At 48.9% G+C, this 12,965-nt stretch overlaps 5 protein-coding genes across 5 annotated transcripts; 3 read left to right on the forward strand and 2 right to left on the reverse strand.

Annotated features, from left to right (window-relative positions):
• The first annotated feature begins 133 nt into the window (after window positions 1–133).
• On the forward strand, window positions 134–4,231 carry Vps8 (vacuolar protein sorting 8). Its single transcript, XM_018101556.3, has 4 exons — window positions 134–346; window positions 408–1,721; window positions 1,785–2,639; window positions 2,699–4,231. The coding sequence occupies exons 1-4, from the start codon at window positions 254–256 to the stop codon at window positions 4,139–4,141; spliced, it is 3,705 nt and encodes a 1,234-aa protein (XP_017957045.1). The 5' UTR covers window positions 134–253; the 3' UTR covers window positions 4,142–4,231.
• A 236-nt stretch (window positions 4,232–4,467) lies between these two features.
• Bulli (regulator of MON1-CCZ1 complex protein bulli) lies at window positions 4,468–6,957 on the reverse strand. The gene is made up of 7 exons (XM_018101558.3): window positions 6,797–6,957; window positions 6,262–6,739; window positions 5,810–6,202; window positions 5,492–5,750; window positions 5,039–5,438; window positions 4,779–4,983; window positions 4,468–4,708 (listed from the first exon to the last, which is right to left on the reverse strand). The coding sequence occupies exons 1-7, from the start codon at window positions 6,923–6,925 to the stop codon at window positions 4,629–4,631; spliced, it is 1,944 nt and encodes a 647-aa protein (XP_017957047.1). The 5' UTR covers window positions 6,926–6,957; the 3' UTR covers window positions 4,468–4,628.
• Window positions 6,958–7,129: 172 nt separating this feature from the next.
• LOC108650182 (zinc finger protein 711) lies at window positions 7,130–8,547 on the forward strand. The gene is made up of 2 exons (XM_018099298.3): window positions 7,130–7,579; window positions 7,642–8,547. The coding sequence occupies exons 1-2, from the start codon at window positions 7,130–7,132 to the stop codon at window positions 8,467–8,469; spliced, it is 1,278 nt and encodes a 425-aa protein (XP_017954787.1). The 3' UTR covers window positions 8,470–8,547.
• Window positions 8,548–8,754: 207 nt separating this feature from the next.
• Window positions 8,755–12,639, forward strand: LOC108651704 (uncharacterized). The gene is made up of 2 exons (XM_018101563.3): window positions 8,755–9,286; window positions 9,337–12,639. The coding sequence occupies exons 1-2, from the start codon at window positions 8,888–8,890 to the stop codon at window positions 10,240–10,242; spliced, it is 1,305 nt and encodes a 434-aa protein (XP_017957052.2). The 5' UTR covers window positions 8,755–8,887; the 3' UTR covers window positions 10,243–12,639.
• Acadvl (Acyl-CoA dehydrogenase very long chain) lies at window positions 10,824–12,886 on the reverse strand. The gene has a single exon (XM_018101559.3). The coding sequence runs from the start codon at window positions 12,828–12,830 to the stop codon at window positions 10,947–10,949; it is 1,884 nt and encodes a 627-aa protein (XP_017957048.1). The 5' UTR covers window positions 12,831–12,886; the 3' UTR covers window positions 10,824–10,946.
• Between the last annotated feature and the right edge of the window lie 79 nt (window positions 12,887–12,965).

Here is a 12,965-nt window from a genome sequence, read left to right on the forward strand (position 1 = left end):
AGCAAAAAAAAGACCTGCGACGCTGAACTAGTTCACAGCTGACTGCGAACCATCACTGCCAGAGTTGCGAAATGAACACCTATCGATATGCAGCTACCGGCGATATATCCATCGACTGAACAGAAAGTAATCGGTAGCTCAGTAAATATCGATAAGATGGTGGGCGTACAGACGTTCATTGATAAAAATTAAGATTGTAATTTTAGATTGTTACAAATTTAAAGTAAAAAGCGAGAAAGAACCGTGTGTAGGCATGGCTCAGTTGAAGGCGCCTTCGCTGCAATCGCTGCTCGAATCAGATCGCGGCTCCACGGACAGTTTGCAGCTAGATTTAGAGTTCGAAGGCGTAAGTAGAAAATGAAAACAAATACATAAATGTCAATTTGATTACGACCCTTGACATTTAGCTGGACGATGTCGAGTTTGCCATACCACCCACCGATGTGCTGCCCACTCTCGAAACGGTGCTCAGCGAATTCGAGGCAGACTCCGACGTGGCGTCCGAGCTTGGAATGCCGGTGCCGAGGGCAACGCCAACGCCCTCGATAGGCGAGGATTGCGGTGTGCGTGGCGATGGACGTGGCGGAAGTAGTTCCGGCTCTATAATGCGATACACCCTACTCCATGGCATCTCCGCTCAACTAAACTCGGCCGCCGAACGCGTCAATGCTGGAGCGGCGAGTGCCTGTGCCGTTGCAGCTTACATAGCCGTGGGAACCTCGCACGGTCACATACTCAACTTTGATGTAACCCAAACGCTACGCTGGGCTCACCAAGACAAGCATAGCCAAGGTGCCGTGTCGACCATGGCATTCAATGCGGACTCCACACGCCTTCTGGTGGGTTTCGCTCGTGGCTTGGTCACCATGCTGGACACCCAAACGGGCGATGTGTTGCGTGAGCTATTCGATGTAATAACGCCCAACAGTGGCGTGCTACACGTCAAGTGGACATCACGTTCCTCACTGGCTCTCTGCGCCGATGCTGGCGGCTCTGTGTGGTCGCTGAGCTTTACTCGAAAGCTGGGCATCAGGGGCTGCAGCTCACGCTGTTTGTTCTCTGGCGCTCGCGGCGAGGTGTGTGCCGTGGAGCCGCTCATCATGGACGCCCACGGTCGCCATGAACTGGACCAGTACTGCATTGTGGCTCTGGCTACGCTCTCGAAATACTTTATAGTCACGGTGCGTCCACGACTGCGTGTCATCAAGTTCCATGCGTTGCAAGGGCCAGCAGATTGTTTGCCTCTGCTGGCGTGGCATATGGTGCTTATCCAAGCGGCAGACACCACTCGCTCCGTGGATCCCGTCATTGTCGTTGGCCGTGGCAATCAGCTCTTCTTTCACCAGCTCTTTATGGCCAATGGACGCATCACTTTGCTGTATCTGCGTCATGTCCAGCTGCACAGCAGCCTCCTCTCCGCCCACTGGCTGGGTCCGAAGTGTGTTGCATCGCTGGACACCTCGGAGATATTGCATTTGGTGGATGTTCGCTCTAGTCGGGAGCTGGAGTGCATGGATATGGCCAATGCTGGTCTGGTCTATGGCTCGGCGCAATTTAAGGGTCTGGCCACGGGCGGCAATGTCTCACCGGCCTTCGCCTTGGCCGGCACCAATGCCTGCTACAACTCCGTGGTCTCGCGAGGCACACAGCTCTACGTGCTTGGCGCACGCTCCCTGCATATCATTGGAGTGCGAACCTGGTCGGAGCGCATTAGTTATTTGGTAAATATATATGTAAAATCTTTTTAAATATAGAGTTTACTAATTTCATTTCTTCATTTTCAGGTGAAGAACCATCGCTGGCAGGAGGCCTGCCAGCTGGCCTTGGATGGCTATGTCGCCTCTGCGGAGCGTCCACGAAAGCGTGCTCAGGCCAAGGAGCGCATCATAATGCTGTTCAAGGAGTACATAGCCAATTCAGCGCGTGCGCCCGATTATTGCCTGGGCGCCATTGTCAATTGCCTGATAACCATTGGCGAACTGGATCTGTTGTGGACGCAGCTGTGGGAACGGCTGCACAACAACACGGAGCTCTTCTTGCAGCACATCTCTGAGCACATTGAGCAGGAGACCATACACAGCGTCAATCCGGTCATCTCGCAGGCGCTTGTGGACTACTGGCTGCAGCACTCGCCAGCCAAGCTGGAGCAGCTGATCCTAAAGCTGGATTGGATGTGCCTGGACTTGAACCAGGTGCTGAAGGCAGTCAAGAAGCATCAGCTATATCGAGCGCAACTCTATCTGAATGCTTGCGCCTTGAATGATTACACCACGGCGTTGACAGAGCTGTTGCCGCCACTGCGGCCGGATCAAACGGATCTGGGCAACTGTCTGCTGGTCTACATATCCAGCTGCTTGGCCGGACGGCGCTTTCCAAGCGGCGACATACCCGAGGACCAGGTGCAGCAGGTCAAGCACGATGTATTGCGCTGCCTCACCTCCCAGCACTCGAGTTCCAGCCCCGACGATGAGCTGCCCTATCCATATCTGCGCGCCCTACTCAAATTCGATACTCGCGAAACCCTAAATGTCATCTCGTTGGCTTTCCAGGAGCGCGAGTTCAGCAACGAGCTGGGCTACTCCCATCGCAAGCGCATCATATATCTGCTACTCGAAATTATGACGCCCGAGAACGCAACGGTGAGTGAGGTAAATGAGCTGAGAATCGTATAAAGTCTCAATTCGATCTCGTTTTGCAGTGGGCGGAGATCGGCTGCTTGCTGAACTTTATTGCTCAGCAGATATCGACGCAGTGTCTGCCGCGAGATAAGCAGCTTTTGGAGCGCGTGCTCAGCTACCTGGCACAGGAGAGCATTGCCAACGAGAGTACGCGCCAGCATTCGGAACGAGAGAGCGCCTGGCACGAGCTGCTCTCCAGCAATTGCCTTGCCGACATTAGCAGCGACGAGGAACAGCTGGAACTGGCACAGAGAGCACGCTGCTACTATGTGGTAGAGTATTTGCTGGAGAAGCTGCAGCGCTATGACAACATGCTCGATTGCCTCATACACAATCCGGCGCGGCATGAAACGATGTTCGCCTACATGGAACGTCATGTGAGCAACAGCGAGCGCATGATCTACGCACAGCTGCGCGAGCATCTGGGAGAACTACTGGAGATTAATGCCACGGAGACGACGCGCATCATTGCATTGCACTATCCGGGCAAGATTAGTGAACTGGTGGAACTGCTTAGTGGAAAGAAGCCCCTGCTCTTTCGCCTACTGCAGTGCCTCAATGAGAGGCACTGCGAATTGCAGCCAACGCAAATGGAGCTGCTACTCGAGCTGTACTGTAATTTGGAGCAGCCTGATGAAGTGCTTGAGTTTTTGCGCAACAGCGCGGGATATCGCCTCAGTAAAGCCGTGGACATTGTGGAGCGACATCAGCTGAAGCGAGCCGTCATCTACCTGTACGAGCAGCAAGAGTGCTACGCGAAAGCCTTTGACCTGTCCATGGAACTGTTGCGCGCCGCCGATGTCAATGCAGCTGAGAAGGAAGCTAAGGAAATTGCAGAGCTCTTGGCACGCTCTGCGCCGACGTTGCCTGAGAAGCAGCTGGAGCGCTGCTGGTTCACTCTGCTGCAGTATATACTGCCACAGCAGGAGCTGCAGTCGATCACCAAGTCTATGCTGCACGAGGCCTCGCAGCACATTGATCTGCACAATTTGGTCCAGCTCATCATGAACACACACAATGTGTCCAGCAGCTTTGGCGACATCAAGGATCTGTTGATGAGCATGTTGATTAGCTCGCGACAAGAGACAGAGGCGCTGCGCCTTGCCGCCGATAAACTCTGCGAGAATCTGCACACAGAGTTCGCCGAGCAGCGGCATCTAGCACGTCGCGGTCTCTGGGTGACCAGCATGCGTTGCCTCATCTGCCGCCAGCGTTTATATGACCGGACGCCGGTTCTCGTGCTGGGTCCATGTGGGCATGCGTTCCACGAACGGTGTTGGAGCGAGACAACAGAGTTGCAGAAATGTCCACGCTGTGACGAACCGCTGCCCTTCGAGCCGGATGATGCGCAGCAGTTGTCCATTGTGCGCCTGCCATGCCCCAGCCAGCATTTACTAAAGAGCTCCAACACCATGGAACTGGGCACGCTGCAGCTTAAGGCACCACCCAGGCGCTTCTGCTAGGGATAATAACAATGCAATAATGCACGCATGTAAATTCCTAATATTTTTATGTATGTATATTCCATATTTATATATTGCCATTGAATGTAATTGTCGTACCTCTTACAAATCGTGTTTGTGTAAGTGTAAATGCAGCGTCAAGTATTATGGTGCGACTGCTCCAGATGATCTGTGTATAGCCTAGCATTGATAATTCTTAAATGCTAAATACTTTGTCAACAATTCAGTCTAGATATATGTACGTCGTATTCGTTTGAATAGAAATGTTAAATAGCAACTTGATAAAAGATGTCACATGTTTGTATTTATGCACATTCGAAAATATATATATATGTACGATATTTATATTTATCTATAAATTATATTCATGTTATATGTTCATTTGTTTATTATAATAAGCTTAAGCTATTTGTAGACTCAAGTGTGAATACCCCAATTATTAGCTAAATCACAAAATAAACTGAACAAATCCTAGTAAACAATGGGCTCAGCTCGTCTGCAATTTATTGGCGCTATCCGGAGGAAAGGTATTATTATAATGCTGTATGAACTCCGTGCATTGCTCGGCTATAAATGTTGAAATTATAATTGAAATGAATATGAATATTATATAAAAATCATAAACACTCTCAGTTACCTTTAGGAAACGCCAGAGTTTCGTAATTGCGCAAGTTGCGCATCTGGAAGAATCTGTAGACGCTATGAAAGATCAAATCATCCTGAGTTTTGTACGCCGCCTCGAGGAACTTGCGCGCCGGCACCTTGTCAATGCCCAGCGAGTTTTTGGCCAGACGCAACGCATCGATGACCTTGCCCTGACCCAGCATCACCTCGATTATTATCTGCAATATCGAGTCGTTAGACAAGGATTCATTTGGAGTAAACAGAAGTGAGTACCTCGTGTGCCTGGATCTTGCCCAGCATATCGATGGCCATCTGGGATATAGCCGAGTCGACATCAGAGTGAGCCAGCAAAAAGCACGCCACAGACTTGGACTCCAGCAGCATGGAGTAGCTGACCAATCGGCGCAGCGTATCAAAACTGCGATTACGTATCAACTCGCTGATTATCATCTTGCTCAGCTCCTCCTGGGCGGATATATTGTATTTGTTGAGGGATTGCAGGTACAACATGAGCACAGTTTCCGCAAAGGGTCGCTCGGCAATGGGCTGAAATATTTCTACCATATCCGATTGCTCGATGAGCACAATGGGCGGTGTAGTATTCTTAGTGGTTGTGCTCTTCACATTCGCAGGTAGCGCTGTCTGATTCTGTAGCTCCATGTGGACCCAGGAGCTGAAGTGGAATAATACGTTAGTTTGTGAATTACTATAAAGTTGCTCACTTACGCATAAATCTTATTGATCTTGTCAAAGATGGTCTCCAGCACAGGCAGCAGCGTGCCCTTATACTGATCGCCCATCAGTTGCTGCACCACCTTCAGCAGCATCTGTTTCCCACTGCTGCGCTGAAGCAGGAATTCGGTGAGCCGTATGCGATCGGAAATTAGATTGCACAGTGGCTCGATGGACAGATTTAGGTACCACATGCAGCCCAGCTTGGCATCAATGACAATATTAGGCTGGAAGAGCACCCAGTTTGTGGAATCTGTAATCGGGAATAGGAGTTAGTAAAGTATATATAATTCCTATGTTTCAGCAACATACAAAGCTCGCATTGTAGAATTTGGCCATCAGGAGAAAGCGAGGGTAACTTGAGTGCAAATGGTTTGATTGAGCGTCCCGTCGTAATGGGCGCATGATAGGTCACATTGTCGATCACCTCGCCACTGAGTGCAATGTCAAATAGCAGCGACGTCGCCGTAGCCTGGTGATGTACCACTATCAGGTTGTCCACTGTGTTAATGGCAAAGCGTCCAACCAAGCTGAGGCGCAGCACATGGCATTTACGAGGCGCCAGACCAGGGCCATTCAACAGGTGCACTTCCACCTCCATCATGCCTGTCGTGCTGTTGGATTGCAATATAAGCACGGCCAGTACGCCATAGACTCGACCCAGCGTTACTTTACTCTCTTGGACCTCTCGACCCGGATTCCCCACTAAAAGAAAATGAAAATTGAGTGCATTGTAGCTAAGTGGCCTATTTGGAGTTACTCACAATCCACTTTGGGCAGCTTGGTGATGACCTTCTGTTTGACGAGGACAGGCACGAGCGTGTTGCCTTCGGTGGTACACAGCAAGGCCACATTGGCATCGCAACACCAAGCGAACCATTTGATGCTGATGCTGAGCGCCTTGATGGAGCGAACTTGTCGCTTCTCTGGCACAACTTGAAAGATTTCGACACCTGTGTTCGAGATGAGCGCAAGCTCGCGATTGTGCACCCACACAAAGCCATAAATTAGCGTTTTTACTTGATGGGTTATAATGTCTTGGAGCAGCGGTTGATCGCCCTGGAAGCAAACGAACTCTACTGCGTTTTCCTTGCGCTGCACGGCCAGGATTTGATTGTCTGGTGAGAACTTAATGGAGCGTATCGCACCCCCGCGATCGCTCATGCAAAACGATATCACAGTATCCTCCACAGGACCTTTTACAACGACACCCGTGGCACCACCCGATCGGACGGCAAATATCTGAAACAAAACAAGGCTGCAGTCCGCCCAACAACACATTGATGTTATTCCTCTTACCTGTTTGTTTGAGTCATCGAAGAATACATTTGTTAGCTGGCTGACGGCGTCGAAGCGTATAAAATTGCTAGAGAGCTCAATGTAGTGTATTCCATTCGGCTTTTCCATTGTTTTTATATATTTTTCCATTCAGTGCAAGAATTTCAACTAGTTGTCCACCCACATATTAAGAAGCAGTGTTGGAAAGTGCCATAGCTGCATCAACAACTAACAATGCGCGGTTTTCAGCACTGTCGCAAACAGCTGATGGCAGCATAAACAAAAATGAATATCGCGCTTCACACTGCTCAGCAAAAGTACTTGAAACTGATTTGAATTAAGTTAACTGGCCAAATGCCCAATTCGTCCAAGTGCCGTGTGTGCACTTGCTCCCTCGATGCAGCTGCGGTATGCTATGATATGCGCAAGTTGCCCAAGCTGGCGCACAAGTTCGTCACTTGCACCGATTTGTCCGTGTCCGATGAGACGCGGCTGCCCAGTGAACTGTGCGGCGCCTGCCATGACCAACTGGAACGTTTGTATGCATTTCGGGCTAAATGCATAGTAGCCGACACGAAATGGCGCATGGAAATACTAGCATTTTACACCGATGATGAGCAGCACTCTGACACTACTGAAGCTACAAATCCTGATCCGGAGCGTAGTCAGCCGAGAGTTGAAACAGAGGAAAAGCAGGCTGATAAACTAAAGGAAACAGCTGCAGCAGAAACAGCAGTGGAGGAGACAAAAATGGACGAAGTTCAACAGCAAAAGGCAGTCAGATCAGAGCAGGCATCCGAACAGGTAAACAATTTGATTTGGAATATATCACTTTAGTGTTCATCCAAAAATTGGTTTCTTTTTAGAGCTCCTTGGTTAAGCAGCCCAAGTCCATATACAAATGCGACATCTGCGCTACTCAGTTCCTGGAGGAGCATCGCCTGCAAGCACACAAACGCCAGCATGGGCTTATGCCCTATCCATGCCCGGAGCCGGGCTGTGACCGCGGCTACAGCCACAAGAATACGCTCAGCGTGCACATGCGCAAGTGCCACAAGTTGGGCAAGGAGCACAAGTCACACATTTGCGAATACTGTGGCAAGTCGTTCGACACACTGTGGCGCCTCAAGAATCATCGCTTTACCCACAAGGACAAGTCGGAGTTGCCGTATGTTTGCGAGGATGCGGACTGTGGCCAACGCTTCTCCAGTAAGCAGCTGCTCAAGGTGCACATGATGCGCCATGCGGGCATCAAGAACTACAGCTGCACCTACTGCGGCGTGCAGAAGACGACGCGCACTGAGCTCAAGATTCACCTCAACTACCATACGCTTGAGCGCACGTATTGCTGTCGCATCTGCTCGAAGGTGTGTAACAGCTCCAGCAATCTCAACCTACACATGCGCAGTGTTCACGAGAAAGATCGTGCTCGCTGCTTTGCCTGCAGCTACTGCGATCGCACCTTCACACAGCCATTCCTATGCAAGCAACACGAGCTGATCCACACAGGCGAGAAGCCACACGAGTGCCCAGAGTGTGGCCGGCATTTCAGACAAAAGGGCGCTCTACGCACACATCGGAAAATACATAAGCGGGAGAGCAACGAATCCAGTGAGAAACCAGCAACATCTCCGAGTGATACAGCTTCGGGAAACGGTATTAAAAATGTGTCAGAAAGTATGGCACATGATTAAAATAAGTAAATTAAGGTGCATTTAAGATTAGAGTTGATATTATTATAAATAAAGTACAATAATACGTAGTCGACCAAAATTAATATATTTTTATCCGAATTCTGAATATCTCGTCTTCGAGTGAACACTTCTGTTACTCTCACCATCTCGCTCATCTCTATCGCCTTCACAGCTGTTTCTCCCATATGCATAAACAAATAAATACCGCTGACATTGAGTGAGTGTGCCTTTTAACAGTGCTGGCATACTGACTCATCAGCGCTGTAAGAGGCGCAAGTCACTGTTAACACTACCATCAGCAATTCGCTCATCTCTATCGCTGCACAGCTGTTTTAGTCACACATAAACAATAACAAAAAGAGTTTTCTTCTGAGAATTGCACACTGATTTACACGTTGCGAAAGCTTATATTTAGCCTATGACGTCAGCAATTACTTCATCAAAGTGCCGCGTTTGCATTTGTGCACTCGACGCAGCTGTGTGCAGCTATGATATGCGACAGCTGCCCGAATTGGCGCACAAATTCGCAACCTTGACAGATTTATCTCTCTACCAGTCGGAGTCTGATCAACAGCAACAGCTGCCGAGTGAGCTGTGCCAAGTCTGCTTTGAGCAATTGGAGGAGTCGTACGCATTTCGTAGCAAGTGCATAGCAGCCGATGCACAATGGCGCTTAGAAATATCTACAAATATTCCTTCAGAGGATATAGAAAAGAATGCATTGCCAATGGCCAATGAAGAGACTGAAATAGAACTTCCCCAATTAGAAGCTGCCGTTGAGAATGCAATAGTAGCCGTAGATATTAATGCATCACAGGTAAACCCAATAATAATTTATGAAACCTTCAGTTAACATTGGATTTTCAGGACTTGCCATCAAAGGATTCGGATTCATGCAACGTTTGTGGCATGCGTTTCTCGACGAAACATCGGTTGATAGCCCATCAGCGTCAACACAAAGGCCTGCCCCCTTATCCCTGCACAGAAGAGGGCTGTGGTCGAGCTTTTAAGCGTTATCATGGCCTGTCGGAGCACCTGAAAGAGCACTTGGTCACCAGCCGCTTCAGCTGCGAGCAGGAGGGCTGCGATAAGGTTTATCGGCATAAGCCCACGTTAATCATGCATATGCGCAGGTGCCACAAGCTGGGCCCAGAGCTGAAGTCCCATGTATGCGAGTTCTGTGGCAAGGTCTTCAATTCCAGTTCGGTGCTCAACGATCATCGCTACACGCACAAAGACCAATCCGAACTGCCGCACGCCTGCCAGGAGGCGAACTGTTCGCGGCGCTTCTCCAGCAAAGAGAAACTCAAAGTGCATCTGATGCGCCATGCGGGTATCAAGAACTTCAGCTGCCCCTATTGCGGCATGCGGAAGACTACGAGAAATGAGCTGAAGATCCATATGAACTATCACACGCTGGAGCGCACCTGGCCCTGTCGCTTCTGCTCAAAGGTGTGCAACAGCTCCGGCAATCTGAAGATGCATGTGCGTGCAGTGCATGAGCGCGCGCGGGACTACGCCTGCAGCTACTGCGAGCGCCGGTTCGCCAAGGCGGACACCCGCAAATACCACGAAATGACGCACACCGGAGAGAAGCCCTTCGAGTGCGAGGAATGTGGCAAACGCTTCACACAGCCCGCAGCTCTACGCACCCATCGCAAGATCCACGAGCGACAGCGCACGGACTCTAGCACCATAACGTATACGCTCTTGCTGGCAGCGCCAAGTGACATAAATGCCTCTGGCGTGGAGCAGGCGAATGAATGCAGTTAATATTAGATCTCTTATATATAGATGAGTGTGTGTCTATCGAGTCACTTAAAGACGTCAAGTAAAGATTGTGGACTTTGTTTAGACAGCCAAATCAGTTGTTTGCTGCTAAAACTACACTCGAATTTAGCTAATCTCTATAAAGGGTATCAGCAAACGCAGCCTTTACTGCCGATCTATCTATCTATGTATACATTTTAATCAATGCCAAATTCCAAAGTTCCTCAGTACAGTAATCCCATGGAACAGCAATTATAATCTAAAATTTAATTTATAATTATACTGTATTTATTTATCTATAAATATATTTCTATAAATGTCTAAAAAAATGTTTATGTATATTGGAATTAATTACTCTCCATCCTACTCTACTATATTTTCTATAATATAGAATGCCCCTTATCTTTATGTCTATCGATTCGCTAATTGAAATGGCCGTCGCTGCATTGCGAATGACGACTTTAATATAGATTGTATAGCTGTCTCACTATATAGTATATGCGTTTCATCAACGACTACATGAATAAATTGAACTTTGTTCATCTCAGAGCTCTGCCAAGGGGTAATACAAATTCCAAAGTATATTCGTTAATTACTTATTACTTTATTTTGAAATTCATTAAACAGAGTATGAGGACAAATAAAATTCGCTAATGAATGGATTAGATACATGGATTAGGTTTTCGCTAATTACGTTTGATCGCAATTTAGTTCAGATCGATGACGCCAGTTGAGTGGACGCCATCCTGTTCGCAGATTTTTCTCGCTATTGTAGACACCAATTTGTTCTCGCTTTGGAGCTGGGGTGAGGTCGCTTTCCTCAGATGCTGGAGGACTCGTTCGGTAGCCTGGTTGGCCAGCGCTTTGGTTAGGTTAAGTTCGTGCTCCGCCGTGGGCAGATTAAGTTTCGCAGCTCGTGTGGATCGGGAGAGTGTTGCTATCATGGCATAGATGTCGATGGCGGAATTGGCCAGGTGATTCAATACGATCTGTTCGTTGATGATGTTCTTGTTGTACTTCATTAGCACCTCCTCGGTGGTGCGGCCAAAGAGATCGATGCAAGAGGCCGCCTTCTTCGCCGACTCCTGCAGCTCGGGCACAACGAAGGCGCTCAGATCGACGCCTCCCAAGCCAATCGTTGATGTTGCACGCCTCGAAGCCTCCTTGAAGATGAAGCCCAGATTCGACGAGGGATTCTTTAATGCGCGTTGCAGCTCCTTCAAGTGGTTGCCAGCGTACTGAACGCCAGAGAGCGCGACGAACAGTCGAAGCACCTCGTTGGTACCTTCGAATATGCGGAAGATGCGCAGATCCCGCATGATGCGCTCCAAGCCGGTCTCCTTCATGAATCCCATGCCACCCAGAATTTGGATGGCTTCGTCTGCAACGTACCAGGCGCATTCAGAGGCGTACACCTTCGATATGGCCGTCTCCAAATGATAATCCTGGCTGCCCGAGTCCATGTTTTGGGATATCATGAACGCCATAGACTCCGTCGCATATTGCAATATATTCATGTTGACCAACTTCTCCTGGATGGTTCCGAATTCCTTGATCTTCTGGCCGAATTGCGTGCGATTGTTGGCATGTGCCGTCGCGATCTCAATGCACTTCTTCATTGTTCCGGACAAGGTGGCGCCCATGCCGAAGCGTCCACTGTTCAGAATGTTAACAGCCACCTTGAAGCCTTCGCCTTCCTTGCCGAGCACGTTTTCGATGGGAATCTTGACATCCTCGAAGTAAACTTCGGCTGTATTAGAAGCCTTGATGCCCATCTTCTTTTCGGGTGCACCGTTTGTGACACCACCGAAGGAACGCTCCACAATGAACGCCGTCACCTTGTCCTTCTTCTCGCCAGTCTTTTTGTCGATTTGCTCGGTTTGGGCGAATACAGTCATCACATCGGCCAAGCCACCGTTGGAAATCCAGATCTTTGAGCCATTCAGAATATAGTATTTGTTGTCTGGAGTCTTCACTGCCCGGCTGCGTATGGAATTTGCATCCGAGCCGGAGCTAGGCTCGGTTAGAGCAAAGGCAGCATAAACCTGCTCGGATGCTACCTTAGGCAAGTACTTCGCCTTCTGCTCTGGAGTGCCGTACAGCAGGATGCCCTTGAAGCCAATGCTCTGGTGTGCGCCCAGGGTGATGCCCAAGCCCAGATCATTTGCTCCCACTATTTGGCACAGTCGCGCATACTGAGTGTTATTCATGCCCAGACCACCGTACTCGCTAGGCACCTGAATGGCCATGCCACCGAGCTCCCAGAGGGCGTCCAATGTTTTATCATCGATGACGGAATTTTCATCGTTGCGCGCAGCATTGTTGACATCGGAGAAGAACCTTTGGAAAGGATCCAGCATGCTGTCCGTGGTCTCCTTTTGTTCCAATGTCAAGACATCGGGGTAGGGGAAAACTTGTTTCGAGACCAAATTGCCACGAAAGATGTTGGCCATGAAAGATTCATTTTCTCTTTTTGGCTCTTTTCTCGTTTCACTTTCGGGTTTTCTTTGGGGCACCGCCGCAGAGTAGAAACGGGTTTTAGAAATATCTAAAATTAATTTGCGCGTTCCGTAGCTATTTAGTTTCAACATTTTAGCAAAACTCGACTGAACTTTGTACCTAAACGTAAACAATGAATGCGGGGTGACCTGTTACATTCAACAGGTATTTTAAAGTACTTGCATTATTTTCTGTTAAGAGTAAGCGAGTTATCGATAGTCAACAGT

This window comes from Drosophila navojoa, chromosome 4, assembly GCF_054131105.1.
Source record: "Drosophila navojoa isolate 15081-1374.11 chromosome 4, UAZ_NAV_1.0, whole genome shotgun sequence".
NCBI classification, from domain to species: Eukaryota; Metazoa; Arthropoda; class Insecta; order Diptera; family Drosophilidae; genus Drosophila; species Drosophila navojoa.